The 18,801-nt window shown below is 42.5% G+C and overlaps 1 protein-coding gene across 1 annotated transcript; it reads left to right on the top strand.

Moving 5' to 3' along the window:
- The first annotated feature begins 1,699 nt into the window (after positions 1 to 1,699).
- Positions 1,700 to 18,246, top strand: RAB32 (RAB32, member RAS oncogene family). The gene is made up of 3 exons (XM_024552092.4): positions 1,700 to 2,097; positions 12,807 to 13,084; positions 16,990 to 18,246. Exons 1-3 carry the CDS (start codon positions 1,848 to 1,850, stop codon positions 17,137 to 17,139), a joined length of 678 nt encoding a protein of 225 aa, XP_024407860.2. The 5' UTR covers positions 1,700 to 1,847; the 3' UTR covers positions 17,140 to 18,246.
- Positions 18,247 to 18,801: the final 555 nt, after the last annotated feature.

Raw genomic sequence — 18,801 nt, forward strand, 5'->3', positions numbered from 1 at the left:
CAAAATTTAAGTTTTGATCTTTTAAAAATATTTGATACATTTATGATTACTTAAAATTATGTTAAAATAGGGGCACTTTATGCTTTTTTTTCTTAATCATATGACATTACTACAGGCACAGAAAGATGAGAGGCTGATTATTTAAACCGAAGGGCACCCCAAAACACACTTACACACGCACAGGAAAGAACGTGGCAGTGAACACAGTACTAGATAGTAAACAGCTCCTTAAAGTGAGACTGTTTTTTAGCATATTTCACATTCATAAAATATACTGTATACTTGTGAATATTATCTTTATATTGCTTTGTACAGACAATAGAGCCTATATTCTCACTCTATTTAAAACTGAGAAAATGGAGATTGGAAGGGTTGTGATCTCCTAATATCATAAAAGAAATGGCAGAGTTGGAAATTGACCTCATCACTTCTACATCCTATGCTCTTATTCTATTCAAAGATCACAAAGTTAGCCAAAGGGTAAAGCTCAGTTGTGAACTCAGGTCTTGGAATAGAGTTCTAATTCAATATTCACTTATCACATTTTTATTGAGTACCGGCTACATAAACACTGAATGTTGATGTTCTTATAGCAAAGAAGACCAAGTCCCTGCTTAGCCTTCATAATGCAGAGTGGGACACAGCGTTCTAAAGTGACTAACCCGGCACAGGGTGCTATTGCAGAGGGAAATAGTGGGCATCCATCCCATGCTTGGGCGAAGTGGAAAGAGAAGGTGATGTCTGAGCTGAGAGCTGAAGACTAGTAGGAGCTAGACAAAGGAAGAGAGAGGAAAGGGGAGTTGAGAGCCAACAACCCAAGATAAAAGAAAAGCCCAGCATCTCAGGAAAAGAGGGGGGACTTCAGTAATGAGCAGCGGAGCTCATCTGAGTGACAGCGAGGCTGCTGAGAAGCACTCAGTGCCCTCTTACGAAGTGTACACTTCCGACGCGGGTTTTTGATTTTGTTTGAGCCACTGATGGTTTTTTAAACAGGGTTGACAAATATTTTGATTTGAAACTTTATATATACCACTATGAATTCTGGTTAAACATGCCAAATTGAACACATGCGTCTATTGGCATTTGCTCCTAAAATTCCAGTAACATGACAACAGAGGAATTTTAAAAGTTTAGAAACCCAAAAGATGAAATAGACCAAGAACAGAGACAATGGGAAGTGAGACATAGCTACAAATATTTGAAGATGTAAAGCATGCAGAGTGGAAACTGACATAACACACGAGAATGTGAAATCTAGGCACTTGCAAAAGAGAAACAACAGTTCATAGTGTAAACATAGAAAAACAGGCACTGGAGATAGATTCCCTCGCTCAGGAAATGATCTTCAGGTGTCAAACCTTCTCAGGGCAGATAGAGCCAGGGAAGGAGCTTATTCCCAGGCCAGCGCCGCCCCTCCATTCTGAGTTCGGGCTTTCGAGAGGTGGCTCAGGGGCCTCAGCCGTTTGTCAGGCTGACCTTGACCCTAATGGGCTCTCCTGGGCCCTCGGGGGGTTCCCAGTCGGCCCCTGGCCACTAGGGGGCGTGCGGGATCCGCGCCGCCCAGCGAAGGAAGTGCAGAGGGTCTGGCCGGGCCAGCCAGAGCGCGGGCGGGGACGTGGGCAGGGGGCGGCCTCCGAGCCCGGACCTCCCCCGCCGGGCCAGCCCCCGTCCTTTCCCCGCCCCTCAGAGGGTGTGAGCGACGGGCGGTTCCGGGTCCTGTGACGATCAGGCGGTGTCGCGGGCGCGGGCACGGCCTCGGGGAAGTTTCGACGGCCCGCGGGAGTCCGGCGCGGGGCCGGAGCTCGCCCGGGAGCAGCCGCCCGGCTGGAGCGGGGCTGGAGGCGCTCATGGCGGGCGGTGGGGCCGGGGACCTGGGACGGGGGGCGGCCGCCACCGCCGTGCCCGAGACCCGCGAGCACCTCTTCAAGGTGCTGGTCATCGGCGAACTCGGAGTGGGCAAGACCAGCATCATCAAGCGCTACGTTCACCAGCTCTTCTCCCAGCACTACCGGGCCACCATCGGGGTGGACTTCGCACTCAAAGTCCTTAACTGGGACAGCAGGACGCTGGTGCGCCTGCAGCTGTGGGACATCGCGGGTAAGCCACTGGCCCGAGCCGCGGACACGCGGGAACCCCGCGGCGAGTGGGCGACGGCCTCCGGGAAGGGGCGTCCACCTGGTTCCCCAACCGTCGGGAGCCAGTGGCCACGCGACTCCGCTCGGTCTTCTCTCTTCTTTCTCTGTCCTCATCGTGAACACGCGTGTGCAGGTTTAGAAGGGACTAAATCACAGGGGATGATGGAAAGGGAGTGGATTCCAGTGGATCGGGGCAGTGGAACGGGCAGTAGTTGAAGAATTTAACAGCAGGACAAAATAAGTAAATGCATAAATAAATAACCCTGGTTAGATAGATCCTTCTGCTAAGTATGTGGAAAGCCTTTTATACTGTTTAAGGGATGGAAAGGAGCCCTGTACTCCAGCGCTCTCTCACCTGCCGGTAGAGGGGCCTTTCCAGAAGTTTTAATTCTGAATGTTAACTATCTTATAATAAATACACCGGGTAGAGTAGAGGCAGGGGGTTGGCTGCTCTCATTCAGTTTTATCATTCACAGATGGGAGCTGAAGTTCATGACTTACCCAAAGTTACACTTGCAGTTTGTGACATAACCAAAATAGAAATCAGGTTCCTTTGCAGCACGTTTTTCATCCACCTGCCTGGGATCTGAGACCTTTCTTTGTGAGGGAGTGCTTTTCACACACCATGCTCATTCCCAGGTCAGACCACCCAGGTGAGGATTTGGGAAACCTTCTCTGGAAACTTTATGCCCCTTCTTCACTCTCTAAACCAACACTCCTGTCGCTCACCTCTGACCCCCCTTCTATGCTTTCCTGGCATTTGCTTTCATTTGTCATTTTGGAGCATAATAACCCTGTTTGAGGGGGTACATATTCTCCTTGCTCTAATTTGTGAAAACTTGAACTCTGGGTGGTGTGATGGGGTGGGATGTGGGCATTAACAAAGATGTTAACTTTTGGAATTTCGGTACCCAAAGTTGCCCTGTATGGTTATTACCAGTGTTAAGAAGCTCAGTATTTGGCTAGGAGCGTATTCAGGGTTGGAGAGACTACCCTTCGTCCTACGTTTGCATAAACTGAAGTGCATCCAGCTGGTAGTGGAGGGTGGGGAGACACAGGCCTGTGAACTAGGTAGTGTTCTTCTCACCCAAAGCTTATTACATATGGGAAAGTATTGAAGAATTATAACCTATATACCCATTTCTTTAAAACAGACTTCTCTACCTCGGATATGAGAATATATATATATCAATACCTCAGAGAAAGGGGGATAGTCAGCTTTTTTTTTTTTCTTTCAGAAAACCAAAAGTCCGTTTGAAAAGTCATCTTTTGAAGCCAGAGGCTTCTTTCGAAACACTTCCTGCTATTTCATAGAGCACTTATGAACAGTGGTATTGCTTTATGACAAAGTCATGGATTCTAACGGCCGCCTTATCGTGTGCTTATCACTCTCCAGGAATCTTCAGTGTAGCTGTGAATTTCCATGAGGATGATTTTAAACCTCTGCTTAAGAGGCTTGTTGACTTTGCATGAGTCTTCATGGAAAATAATGTAGTATTTAGCTATTAAATTATGATTGGGTCCCCTTGCAGGTAAATGAAAGATTTTTATGGCACAGATGTGTCTTTATGCTTAAAGGGGAAATGCTGATATTTGGAGACTTGGGAAAGCAAAAACATCAGTAAGAGTTTTCTTCCCGGACATCACCTCTTCATTTTTCATTCCTCTTGAACAGCCCTATAGAGCTGGGAAGGGGGCATAGTCTTTATCGGACTCTGGTACATATCCAGATGGAATATCCTTACTCTTCTGCCTTAAAAAATAAATAAAAAATAAAAACTTGAGCTTCGCCAGGAAGGAAAGCAGAACTTTAAGATTTCCCCAAGGCATTCCTGGATGTTAGATACTGTTCAGCCCACACACCCCAGCCATGAACAAGATTAGAGATAAACTTATGAGGTGATTGGAGATTATCAGGGTTACCTTATAAATAAGGTTTTCAGAGATGGAGTCTTAAACTGAGAGACAAAAATAACTTGGCTTTAAGGTTTAAGAGCTACATCGTTAACTATGGACTTGGGTATTTGAGCTTCTAGCGAGTCCTAGTTCATACCATTGGAATTAAGTAGTAATGATGTAAGAAGGCAAACTGGAGGCCACTCCAAAAAGTTCCCCTGTGGCTAAGCGTATTTGCCTTATGTGGTAACAAAATTGAACCATATTTAAATCTCAAAGGGTAGAAATATTCCTTAATTTCAAAATCGTTGGTAGAGCGGGCCACTTGATATGATTTAACCTAAGGTGTGGTGTTATTACTAGATTTTTTTCTGTTGTTTTAGAGGCAGGAAAGGTGGTAAAGGAATTGTACTCAGTCTCTGTTTTGAAAGCTTTGGCAAGCGTGGCAGGCAGGAATTGTCCAAATGTTTTCCACAAGTGTGGCCAAGCAATTTGACCAAAACTCTCCAAGTTAAGAAAAATAGTCTCTTGCGTGAAGGCCTTACAAATACTTTCTTTTTGCATCAGATGTATGTGGCTTTAAATTACAGACGTTATTTAATACAATTTTTGTGTAACGCGATTGCTGTCTCTTAATTCCTACTTGCTTTGAGACTGCGTCTCAGCACATACTGAAATATATTAAACTATTGAAGTCTCTGGTAAGATTTTAAAGTGAGTTTAATAATTGCATAATAAATTTAAGGTGTAGCAAGAGATATCTCTTATCTACATTTATGATGTATTGTAGGTGAAATAGTATTTGGCTTACTACTTATTATAAGTTATTAGCAACTGTAGAATTTTCCATGTAGGTTGAATGGCTGGTATAGGCTAAATCTTTACAAGATAAAAGTTTGTCCACGTAGTGCTAATATAATTTAGCCTTCGTGCATTCATTGAAGTGATTTGCATTTGTAGAAGAGAGAAATTTTTATCTTTACCCTCTTAGTGTTTTCAGCTGGGCCTGAGAATTGAACTCATGTAAGACGTGTTAGCAGCAGAAAGTTACTCAACATGAGTTTTACGTGACCCAAGAGCCCTCATGAGGAAATGAAGACCCGAGTGGCAAAACCTAAGTACTTTTGTCCTAGGTCCAACAAAAGGGGCCTTTAGTTCAAAACAATCCTTATGCCAAGTAGCATATTTGGGGGGGGGGGTTGCCTATTCTGCTACCATTTACTTTTTTGGATGAAAATTTCTTTATAAAAATCTGAGTAACACTCCTTTGGGCCATGGAAGAAATCAGAAACAACTTACTCCGAAGTTCATGTAAATATTATTTACCAAAGCGTAACATTCATGCTTGGAAGACATTTTAAATGATATGAACCGTACTTAGAGTCACTTTTTAAAATTTCCATCCTAGTTTAGAATGTTGACCCTGATTTCTGTGTTCCATCTTGCATATTGCCAATTACTATCCCTAGTGGTCTCTTCTGGTCTTATTTAACAACTTTCCTTTAACCCTTCATGAGCAGGAATCTGGAATATTACCTGTAATGCTTTCTTGACCTCCAAATTATCTAACCGTCAGGGATTATTAATGATCAAGTTTCTTCTAAATAGGAAGAAGCAGGGCTCCACAGAAGAGACAGTGGAACACTGATAAGAAGTACTAAAACCTGACTTTATTCCCAACCATACGCCTCATCATTCTCTTGTTTGAAATGACTTATGAACTTTTAGAGATCCATAGTCTCAATAGAGTGAGGTACAGGAACTTGACCAAGAAAACGTAGGTAATCAGTGGCACTGTACAGAGGCAGGTCTTAAGACTCTGAGATATGGAAACAGTAAGCTATTAATAGCAAAGCCCATTGCGGGTTTGCTGATATCAAACAGTAGTGCGAACTCTCATCTGTATTTGCAAATGTTCTGATCATTCCTGTACTTAGAGCATGTGACTCATATTTTATATCCATTGTCATAATTATCATCCCTTTATGTTATCAGTCCAGAACTTTCCGTTGTTATAATTCTCTTAATTATGCAGCACTGCACTTACCAGGCAGACTGGTTTTGTTTGGCTCCATCTTTTTTGGGTGTGCATTTTGAAAGACTGTTTCCAAACTGTGGACTTTTCTGAAGATAACAAGGCCGTTTGATGGTGTAGGGTTGCAGAGCACACCCAGGAAAGCAGGGTGATCATCACAGGTGTTTGCCTGATCTGCTCTGCGACGTCACTGATGACACCTGCAGCCGTGCATTACTCTAGAGATGCAGCATTAGTTTCAAGTGTACTTCAGAACTTTTATCCATCTTGTACGTGTTATTCCGAGCTCCCAATTTTCTTAAGCTTTTGATAAGGGAATTTCGAGGATTCTTGTTCTATTTTATAATGTTCCCAGACTTGTTTTTATTCAGGTGTGATGCAATCAACACAGCAGGAGACGATAGCCACTGAAAACAGACTTGGCTACTTACAGTTCCCAGGGGGAGGGAGCAGGCCACCCCACGCAGGACCTCTTAGGGAGGCTGGTTGGGTGGCAGAAGGAGCAAGGGGAAAGCATGGGCAAGAACTTTGGTTGTGGTTTCTGCAGGAAGAAATGGGCAAGGCAGCGTAGACAAGCTGAGCAAACTTAGGTTTGGGTACTTTGAAAGATTTTAGTGACTCTGGGCTGTAGGGTGGTCCCTAGTTGTCTAATACCCGGCCACAGGGTGATTTAGGGCCCAAGGACAGAGTCCTGGAGTGCAGAGACCTGAAAACAGGAGGCAGATGGAGGCTGTGCACTGTGGATTGGTTGGTTTACAACATCAAAGACATGCTCTCAGCAGGCTGTCTGCTATCTCTAAGAAGGAGCTAACCCTGGGAGGGTGAGACAAGGCCCCAAGATGTCAAAGCTTCATAAAATATAGAAAAATTTTTTAAAGATTAATACATATGTCTAGGCATTTACAAAAATAAATTGAGAGAAAGTACACTTGCAGAGAAGACTCTGGAGGCCTTAGATTTGTAACCCCAAAATAGCATATCCTTAAAATAGTGAGAATCTCACGTTTAAACAACACTTAACTAATAGAGAGTGGGTTAAGTCGACGAGTCTAAGTTGTATTATGGTTCTAGAGATCTTCTCTCGGATGATGAAAAAGTGAAGACATACATGTCGGGGGATTTCTGGAGGGACATAAAAATTCAAGAAAAAACATTCTTGGGAATTCTATTCAATTATATTTTCAAAAAAGCCTTATGACTTTTTGCAATCCAGCAGGCCAGAAATCTGTAACTTCTTCACTTTTCTTTTGAGAGAGATGAACCACATGAAAATAAGTGGGTAGCAGGGTTAGTTTAAGGATCTCCGTTGGACTTTCTAACTGATAGATGACCCTACATTCTCTTCTTCCCCATTCTTTACATTTACTTCTCTCCAGATGTTTGCCTTAAGTGTCTTGTGCAGTGAATTTTGGTTATTTCTTGAAATTAAGCTAAACATGTTTGGTTGTTTTGGTGTGATTCTATGGCACTTCCTCTCCATCACACTCATCTGAGGTGCTTAAAATGCAGATTCTTTAGCATCGACTATACCAACAGACTTGGCCTCATCTGACAAACATCCCATCCTCCTGGATTTATCAAGAGAGAAGTCAGTCCTCCCGCCTAGCCGGTGTGCGGTTGGGCTGTCCAAGGCTGGTGAGCAGAACCATAAAGTTTTCATGGACTAGACCTGCCATTTCTCCACTCAGGTATTCCTTGGCTATATTCTATGTCTTTATGGTCCAGTCAAATGTACAGGCCTTGCTACAAGGCCAGGTAGGAAATCTAGGTTTCTTTATTTTAAAGATTTCTTAAATTCATTTTTAGAGAGAGGGGAAGGAAGAGAGAAAGAGGGGAAGATTAACATTAATGTGTGGTTGCCCCTCATAGGCCCCCAACTAGGAACCTGGCCTGCAACCTAAGCACGTGCCCTGACTGGGAATCGAACCAGCAACCCCTTGGTTCCCAGGCCAGCACTCAATCCACTGAGCCACACCAGACAGGGCATAGGCCTTTCTTTTTCTTAATTGAATGTATTGCTTCCCCAAATGAAATTCTGGGAAGGGATATTGGAGTAGGCAACCAGCAACCCTCCATACGTAGCAGATTAGAATTGCCAGAGGTGGGGCCTGGAAGTTTGCAGTTTTCCAAGCCCCCTGGGTACTCTGATTTATACTCAAGTTGAGAACAGTTGTTCTGGTCATTGGCTTTGCTGCACCCTTCCAAAAGACCCGCCCTGTCACTGTACCCCGAGAGTTCTCTTCACAGGACAAAGCTGCTGCTCCCCAGGCTCCCCCGCACCCACCTCCCATGACCCATACATTCCTTTCTGTCTCACATCACCTCCTCCTTGTGTGTGGCTCTCTCAGAAGCCCCGACGAGGGCACTGTGTGGAGAGGAGGATTTACAGGACAGATATGGTCCATTTCTTGATGCTGTTGAATAAATTAGTTAAGAGAGGAAAAAGCCCATACCTTAAACTTTTAAAACTATTTGACTTTGGCCCTAGCTAGTGTAGCTCATTGGATTGAGCATGGGCCTGCGAAGCAAAGGATCACCAGTTCGATTCCCAGTCAGGGCACATTCCTGGATTGCAGGCCAGGTCCCCAGTAAGGGGTACATGAGAGAAAACCACATATTGATGCTTCTCTCCCCTTCTTTCTCCTTCCCTTCCCCTCTCTCTAAAAATAAATAAATAAAATCTTTTAAAAAATAACCATTATGACTTGGGACACATATCAAAAAAATGTTTTGATTTTACTCCCTACTTTAAATTGATTAGAGTTGGATGTTCTTTTTACAGTCACCACAGGAGATGTAAATAGTTGGATAAGGCAGACCTAACACAGTGACTAAAGACCACCGAAGCCCAGCCCTCTCAGAGAGCAAAAGGGACGGCCCAGAGTCCGCATTGACATGTTTCTGGGAACTGGTGATGTTGAGGGCTACTTAGTGATAATGCTGCTCCACCTCAGAAGCAGTTCGTTTTCCTTTTAGTTTAGGTATTGTCCAACTTTTTCCGAGTTCAGTTTTGTTATTCTGCTTGACACATAGGTTCCATCTCAATTGCAAAAGGTGACGGTCTGAGCAAAAACAGTGCTGTGCGTGTCACTTAACGAGCAACTGTGCCTGTCTTTCCTACCATGCTTACTTTTCCAAGTGGAGCTGCATTTCCGAATGCACGCGTGGAATCTCAGATTGAAACTGTGGGTCATTGGCCCTCTCACATAATAATGGTTCGCATTTATTAAACGCTGTCTTCTAGTCCCTGTCGTTCAGTTTACTGCCATTCTCGTTTGTACTGAGAATGATCTGGAAAATGGGAATTGTTTACAGTTTACGGGCGGATATACTGAGACTTAGGGAGGTTTGGGGACTCTCCCAGGGTCTGCGCACCTACGACTTGCAGAGAAGGGGCGTTGATCCAGATGTGTCTGACATTGGAGGTTTCACTGACACCTGGTCCCCCTCTCACTTCATGTACAGTGAAAAGAAAAACCAGAGCAGTAAATGGAATTGTGTAATGTCATGGGACCCCTTTTACCTTCTTAGTAGTATGGTAATGAACTATCAAGTCTAAGCTCAGATGGTGCTAATTTGATGCATTAACTTTTAAACTTCTCTTACTGAGCATAATACAGCCACGTTTTATGGAAAATTGTGCAGACTAGTGTGGGGGACGGGGGAATGTGCAAGTAGCATTACAGTCTGTTCTTACTTACACTGCGTTATTGATTAATGCTACGGTAGTACTTTACGAAATTGTTTTACTTTTAACAATGCCTGTAATTCTAGCATATTTAATATCAAAGTGTAATGTGGGGCAAGCTTATAATAGCTCGATAAAGTAGTGATGCAATGAGTCATAAACTGGATGCCCAAGACATATTACGACATCACACTATTAGCTATATCAAACCATGAAAGTTTTAATGGACGTGCAACTATCCTTTTAGAACCAATGACTGGACCTCAAACTTTGCCTGGGTCTTGACCTAAGAGCCACCAGCCACACCAGCTTGTTGGAAGAGCTTCATCTCTGAAATGCACAGTGATATTTCAGGACTTCTGTAAAGGATTTTGCATGCACTAAGTAGAAACTCTCCACTTTCAGCCAGTCGCCTTGAGCAGGAATATGTAGCTCAGTGATTCTCCGTGTGCGAGGGGGGGAGGGGAGGTAAGCATTAGTACTCGGGAAACCAAGCACCAGTTGTCCTATTGCTTTGATTTGTTTGTTGTTATGACATTTATATTTTGAGTTTCAAAGAACATTAAGACACATTTAGATTATCTATCTGACAGGGACATGAACATAAAATATTGAGACAAACCACTGATTAAAATCACAATCATGTCTGGCCCGTGTGTCTGGTAACAGTTCAGAATGCAGTATTTCCCGTTTCAAATACAAGGGGAAACACTATCCTGTTGAAAATCGGCCTTAGTTATAAAGAGGTAAGGCAGAGTATCTTGTGGTTTTCTTTTCCTTAATGGATCATGTGTTCTTGGAAATATATTACTTATGTTGGCTCAACTCCTGTCAAAGTTACTGGTATTTGATGCTCGTGACTATGTATTAGATAAGCATTTAACATCTTTTGCCACCATGTGTCCTTTGGGGTTCAGCCCTCTGGGTATGTAAGTTGTGCCCCTTTAAATACCCTTGACCCTGGATGGCTAGCACTGTGTTCTTTTTCTCCTTTCTCAGTGCCAGGGTATGCGGTTATAATAAAGGTTTCCTCATCTGTAAAAGGCAGCAACTTATTGTTTTAGAGGATTAAACACTGCAGAGCCATGTGGAATATGCCGGCAGTGTGTGCACAGCGATCTGGATGAGAAGGCTGTCCCCTGTGTGGGGCTACTCGGGCGCTCAGCAGCGGGACACTCCCCGTGGCTGCCCTGGTAGAGTGCTGGGGGACAGAGCAGGGCGTTAACTTCTGTGGTAGGGCTTCCTGTCCTTCAGGGAAACCTCTCCTTGGCTAATGGTACTGCCTCGGGTCTGTCTGGAAACACAGGGACATGTGGAGCCGTGTATATACTCCCGGGAATATTTGGTTCACACATCAGGCAGCACATGAGACAACCAGTCCGTCTAGGAAAACTGAGTAACTTTCCCTGGGATTTTATTTTCTCATCTGTAAAATAAGAGATGTTTATAACTGGAAGGTTGTCGCCTTCCAGTTATAAAAATGTCCTTTTTAAGTGTTTTGTCAAGAAAGCCTGCAAGTGTTCTCCCCCTTCCAGCAAGAAATGGCCACAGCACTGGTCAAAGAAGGTGGTGTTGCTCAGAGTTCTCCCACCCCCTGAACCACTTCCGCAGACCCGTGAAGAGGAGGGAGATCTCCCGGGTTCTGCTGAGTTTCCATATTGCTGTAAGCTTTAATTCTTAACGTAACACACTACACAAAACAAAACTCGTGCAGCTGTCTCTGTAGTTAGTAACTGCAGACCTCTCTACCCAGTGCTTTCCTCTCAGCGTGGCCGGGACTTCCTGCATTTTATTTATGTATTTGTGGGAAATATCATCCCAGAATAATAAAGACTTTTCTGGACTAAACCTGATTATTTTATTTTTTTCATTACTCCATTAAGCAGTATCTAAAATTGTATGGTGGCATAGTAGAATTTGGAGGAGAAAAATATTAATTTGGGAGTAGCTTTGCATTTGTTCCTATCAATCAAATGTAATTAAAGTGTGTTTTTCATTGTGTGTTTTAATAGGAAAGTGTGCTATTATAGTGTTTTTAATCATTGGTCAGAGTTGTTCATCTTTAATTAACATTGATTGCCACTTATTTTTCCTTAGACCTCTACTCTGTAACCTGACCTATTGAAAGTATAAACTTTATATATCAAGCCACTGCGAAATAGTTCACAATGGGTGGCATCGTATTTCTATAGGTGCGTGGGAGTCAGAAGGCCTGGGTTCAAGTCCGTTCTTCTTCATTCATTGCCACTGGAATCCCGCTCAGAGAGCTCTTTGCTTGTTTTTTCATCTGACAGGTTAAGATGAGGATCCCTCCTATGTCAGAGAAGAGTATGACATCGGATAGTAACAGCATGCTTTTCAAAGTCCTATATGATAGGTTAAGCAGTAGATTTTTCCCAGTTTTTCACCTATTAAGTTATTTTAAAAATACAGTATTTGAAGAACTCTGTAATTGATCTTTCTTTTAATAACACATCCATTATGCCCCGTTTCATTCTAAAAGAGCAGGTTTGCATGTGTCTGCCTTTGTAGGGAAGATCAGTCGTGCATATCGAGTCAGAAGCGGGTGGAGAGGTGAAGGAAAGATGAGTAAAGTACAGCAGCGTCTTTATCTCCTGTCCAGTCCTAATCTTTTTAGCTAACATTTAACCTACTACACTTATCTTCTTCCTGCAAGCTTCATTTTCTTCTACTCTTATCTCTTCTTCCTCTACCCCCAGCTTTCTTTTTTTACTTTAGAACCTCTCTTGTCTTAGACCAAGGGAAGAGGAAATGGTGGATTCTGTAGCTTTAAGTACTGTCATACATATTGGTGGTTATGGAGAATCTGCTGTGGGGCGCAGAACAAAAACTAGTTACTTGTGTACCCAGACCACATGATCAGCCACTTCCACTTTGTGAGTCTGTACTGTGTATATGTCCTTAATCTCGCCAGTCTGTGTTGCTGTGGATTGGAAGATACGGATTTCTTCTTAGGGTCAAAGGTGTTATATTGAAGAGAGACTTTGTCTCAACTGGGAGTGTTTAACTTCTCATTATATTTTATTTCCAGGGCAGGAGCGGTTTGGCAACATGACCCGAGTCTACTACAAAGAAGCTGTTGGTGCTTTTGTAGTCTTCGATATATCGAGAGGTTCCACGTTTGAGGCCGTCTTAAAATGGAAAAATGATCTGGATAGTAAAGTCCATCTTCCAAGTGGCGGCCCTATTCCTGCTGTTCTCTTAGCTAATAAATGTGACCAGAAGAAGGATGGTGGGCAGAACCCTTCCCAGATAGACCAGTTCTGCAAAGAGCATGGCTTCACGGGATGGTTTGAAACCTCCGCAAAGGTGAGATCCGCTTTGCCTCTGGATACGCTCTCGCTCTGCTGTCAGCTTGTAGGTCTGAGCAGTAACCCTGGAGTCTGTGGGTGGGTTGATGGGAGTGGGTGCTGGAAGCCCAGGAAAAAGTGCAGTGTGGCCTGGATAGGTTACAGCTTCTCTCAGTCCACAGCAGGAACGCTTTCAGAATTGGTCAGTGGGCAGGTGATTACAAGGACAGATTTCACATTAAAATAAAAATGAGCGATTATTTAGAGCAAATAACAAATGGTATTTTCTGTGCGTTTGAGTCTTTAAATGAAGTCTTGTGCACTTAGAGTGTATGAGATGAAGCACAAACTTTTTTTATTTTTACAGAAAGCTTGGAAATACACAGGGCCATATCCCTTGTAAAGATGTAGTTCACATGCAAGACTAAGCAAGGCATTGAAGAGAAGATGTATTTGGGTGATGCTTGAAGAGTTGTATATTAACTCTGTATGAAAGAATTTGAACAAGAGGAAAGTGTCACTATTTGTGACATAATTCTTTCATGAGTAGTAGAGTGAGCATTTTTCTTCGACCCATTATGTGAAGCTAGATAAAATGGTTTTTTTGAAGAAAAACAAAAACACATTGAGTGTTGAAAATCTTCACAGCCTCGACCTGCAAGAAAGTGAGTGTGGAAATCACAGGCACCAGTATTGGAGGGCGGAGGGCGCTTGGTTGCTGTGTGTGGCAGTTTCACTTCAGAGGTCGAATAGCAGTCAGACTCGTGTACGAATGATGAGATGTTTGAGAGATTCTGCAATGAGAGGCAAACTCAAAGCCGTAAGTTTGGTGTAACCCTAACAGTTCCAGGTTTTCGTAGGCTTTCTCTGACTTCCGTATATATATATGTGTGTGTGTTTAAAAGCATTGTTCCTCCCCATCACTTATGCACTACCAGGTTGTTTTTAGCTTTTAGAAACTCATCCTAAAAGTGGAAGAGAAGTGCCCCCGATGATCAGAATCACAAAAGCAAAGGCATGAGAGGCCGCACAAAAATGCTCCTCTGAAAATAGTGAGGATGGAGTCGTTGGGCAAACTCGCTTCTGCTGGAGGCAGAAGTGTTGCCTCCCAAGCTAAGGACTATTCGTTTAAGTAAATATATTCTAGAGTCTTGGCATTTAGTGTCATAAATAGAAAGTAGTGGCAGAAGAGAGATGAAGCCCAGGGAAGCAGGGGCATGAGCACTTGTCCAGACCGGAAGTAGGAAATTGCACGGAGGGGAAGGCTGCGTACAGAGGGGCATGTGCCCGAAGCCGTGCCCTCTGGCTCCTGGGTCAGAGGATTTGCTTGCTTCTTAATCTTTGTTGGAGAAGTTAATGGTATGTGTAAATGTTTAATACAGCGTGAGATTCAGTGGAGGGGATATACGTGTTACACATAAAAATGTCTGTTTAGGCTTTATTTGAATTGATCATTCGAACAGTAAATCCAGATTTATCCCCAGAATCGAAATGGAAGATTTGTAAACATTTGTGTCACCTAGCCTGTAGTGTGAGATGCATTAAGTCATTGGCTTTGTTTTACAGGGGTAGGCAAAAATAGGTTTACAGTTGTGAATACATGAAACAGTTTATTCTTGTATTATTAATTATTTTATTATTTTCCATACAAAACCCCTATAAATCTACTTTTTCCCACCGCTGTATTTATAGATGGCATCGCACAAAGGGATGAGGGGGAAAACATTGGTTAAGAGTAAAGTTCCAGGTATATCCTGTGCTTCCTACAAATACACGAGAGACACCGTCTGCGGAATTCAGTAGTAAACGGGGAGTGTTCCAAGGGAATAACAGTAACGTAAAATTCGGGTTAAAAACTCTAGCCAGGGCTTAAGGCCCTCTCCAAGTGTCATTAACACCTATGCTTCTGACCTGGCCAGAAGCTGCCTTCCAGTCTGATTTCTGCTTGAATTCCAGGGATCTGAATTCTAGTAGGAACATAGCCAAATGATTGCTTTGAGTTCATGAATTTCATCTTTTCACCTCTGTGGCCAATCATGCCTTCCCAATATGAAAATGTGTGACTAATTACACTGCAACCTGGGAGTTTTTTGTTCCTAATCAGTGGCCACTAACTGCACTTAGAAAACGTAATTACTTGATATACGGGGGATGGAGGGAACTGGAATGACATTTGGACATTCAGAGACCAATACTTTAATTAAAGTTAATACTTATCTTAGGAGTGGAAGTAACAAAGCTTGTGTTGATGCTGGAAAAGTTACTTTAATAAATAGCACAGGTCTTGCAGGTTTCTCAGTGTCTGAGAAAGGCCTAACAAATAACGGAGAGGGCTGGAATGAACCTCCACGTGTGTTGGATTGGAGTTGGAGAGATCAGTATTAACATAATGTTATATACATACATATATATACCTTACGTGTATATGCATACACTATATATGTATAAACAGAGGGGTAAACGTAGAAATAGATATGGTGTGTGTAGGGAGACACATGTATTTACTGGGTCTGTCTGCTGGGAGGGCTTAGAAGCAATGACACCGCAGAACCAATGATCTTATGAGTCCTCAGTAACTTTAAATACTACTGCTTTCCAGTAAAAAGAACTGGGTATCCTGGAGAAATGGCGATTTCAGGACTGGCACAAGCGCAGTAAAGATGTGCCTGAGATATTTATTTTGTGGTGCCAGAGAGTAAGGAACCCTTACAAGGTGTGGTGGAGACAGGTCAAAAAGACACAGGGACCTATTTATAGGAGCTCCAAAATGTAAGACAATTTGAGCAGCAAAGTAAAGAATATTGCGCCCTGGCTGGTGTGGCTCAGTGGATTGAGCACCGGCCTGCGAATGGAAGGTCGCAGGTTCAATTCCCGGTCAGGGCACATGCCTGGGTTGCAGGCCAGGTCTGCAGATGGGGCTGTGCAAGAGGCAACTGCTGGATATTTCTCTCACACATCAATGTTTCATCTCCCTCTCTTTCTATGCTCCTTGCCCTTTCTCTAAAAATAACTAAATAAAATCTTTACAAAAGAATATTATAATAGATTTAATCCATAGAATAAAATAATAGTCCATGAGATGAGTAAACAGATGAATAAATAAATGGGAGAGAAGAGAAAGATCTTCCTAACAGTAGGATCATAGCTAATAAATGTAGAAGGAATGATGAAAACAGAAAATCACCATTAAACACCGCTGTATAATTGTTTTAGGGAAGAATCAACCCTTTCCCTAGAAATTACAAACACATAGAAGCTCCACCTCTAGACACAGTTGGAGTCTCTCTTCCTCCTCTCGTGAGGTGAGTCCGCCACTCTGTCTGTGAAGTGGCTTTTCCGGCTTGTCCTCTCTGCTCAATAAAACCTGTTTCCACTTTCACCTCTTGTCTGTGTGGCTCGTGTCTTGAATTCCTTCCCATGCATCGTCAAGAACCCTGCTGGCATCACTCAGAGATGGGGGAGTGACGTGATGGATTTATGCCATTTTAGTGTGGTGTGAGCCCTTCGACATCTGTCTTCATAATGTATCCTGAACACTTGAGTTAGATGTCCAAGGTCAGGGTTAGTTTTTCATTTCAGTGCTTGCATTTGTGTGAGTGACAACCCAGAGCAGGGTGAAGATTCATTTGCAACCATCACAATAGTACCTTGACCCTCAGTGGCAGAAAATTTAAAGCAGGAACCTAAAAAGCATGATCTTTTGTAAAAAAAAACCAAAAAAAAACCAAAACAAACAAAAAAACCCCAAAGGTTTCACAGCCACATTACTCAATAGCATTGAACTCGTGGCAAAGACTTTAAACATCGGAGAAGAAGATGGTAGCTGGTGTATTTACAATGTCCCCTCCGAGGAATTTTTCTAGTTCCCATTAATATTCTTCATGCTTTCTTCTAAGAATCCTGCTCTGTATTTCTGCTTTCCAGGATAACATAAACATAGATGAAGCAGCGCGGTTTCTGGTGGAGAACATTCTTATGAACCAGCAGAGCTTTCCTAATGAAGAAAACGACGTGGACAAAATTAAACTGGAGCAGGAGGCCTTGCCCGCCGAGAGCAAATCCCAGTGCTGCTGACGCGGCGGCTCCAGTTCCTCTCCCAGCTCACGCCGGCGAGAGTCAGCCTGACTCGATTTCTCCATTGGGAGCAAATTCCTGAGAACGGAGTAAGGTGGTGGATGTGCTGCTCTGAGAATCTTCCCAGGGCTGTGCTTTCACAGGACTGTGCTGGGCCCGGGAGGCTGAGCTGAAATGGGGTGTCCTGTGACAGTCCCGACTGTGGCTCTGCACCTCGGGGCCAACACTTCAGGCTTCTGTTGTTGTTGCTGCGGGCGTTTTCAGGATAATGTTTACATCCTTCCTAATGTCTTCTCAAAAGACAGTGCTCAGGATTTGCTGAGAGTTCCAAATTGTGTATCATATTGTAAGCACTGGGGTGGTAATAAAACTTGCCCTGCCGTTTACAGTAATTGTATGAGTCCGTATTTTTGTGTTTCTGCTTCCCTTTTGAGGGAAGCTTTTCGACTGTCAGCCACAGAAGGCTTGAAGTTTCAGTTCAGCAGTTTGTGGGGGTTTTTTTCTCAAAATTTCTCCCTAACTGGAGCTAGTCTTTTCAAATTTATAGTAGTCACAGTCAAGGAGAGAATTTATTTCAAAGCACATAAAATTATAGCTGAGATTCTTTTAGTATGAATTGTGAGAGAAACTAAGGTGTGGTTTTATATAAGGTTTGGGGCATTTAAAGTATAATATATGAGGAATGTAAGTCTGGCTCACGATATTTGTATTACCATTCAATCCAATTAAGAACAGAACAAACATTTTGTCAGAATTCTTTGTTTTGAGTTAATGTAGTTCTACAAAGGTAATATAGGGTATACTTTTATGCCTTAAAAAACTTTGTGTCTATTCACTTCTGCTTTTATTATTAAGGAACTTAATGATATTAATGTGAAAGGTCCAACTTTTCAAAGGAGTGTTTAAAGAAGTTTGTGACATAATACAAAGCTAATGTGAAATGAGGCATTGACCAAATTGCCTTATATGTTGTTATGAACTTGGATAGGATGGATCCGTGTATTTATTAATAGCGGGGAAAAAGACCTAGCATAGAAATGCATTTGCTCTGACAGCTGTGTTCTGGAAATAAATAGTGGTCATGGTCCCGAAAATGTAGCTCACTCTTCTCATTAAAACAGCTTTGCCTAGGAATCACAAATATGTTTACATAGCATGTATTTAAGTAAATGAACTCTTGACCTTTTTTGACATGTATTCTACATAGAATTGGATTTTTCTAAGGTTGAAGAATAGAAAGAAGACCCTGATTTAAGTATCACTTATCATTTAATTAACAAAACACCTTTTATTTTTAAAAAACATTGCATGAAATCTTGCTTTCTAAGAAACATATGTGTTATATTCTAAAATATTTTTAGTCTAGGTACAAAACACAACTTTTTAACCTTTTTTAAAATTCCTGAAGCCCAGTAGTATAAGTAATATGAAATGTTGGTGCCAAATCAAAAATGTCACCAATATAAAGCTATTTCAAGTAGTCCCTGGAAGCGAGTAAATTCTGCTTGGAATTTTTATATAGGTATTGATTGTTACGTTGACTTAGCAGTGAACTCAAAATCAGAAGCAGTGCGCTTTCTTTGCCCATCGTAATACCCACGTTAGTTATCGTCTCTTTAAGCATAAGTTTAACAATTGGCAGTACCCTAAATAATGGTTTTG

Source organism: Desmodus rotundus, chromosome 11, assembly GCF_022682495.2.
Source record: "Desmodus rotundus isolate HL8 chromosome 11, HLdesRot8A.1, whole genome shotgun sequence".
Taxonomy (NCBI): Eukaryota; Metazoa; Chordata; class Mammalia; order Chiroptera; family Phyllostomidae; genus Desmodus; species Desmodus rotundus.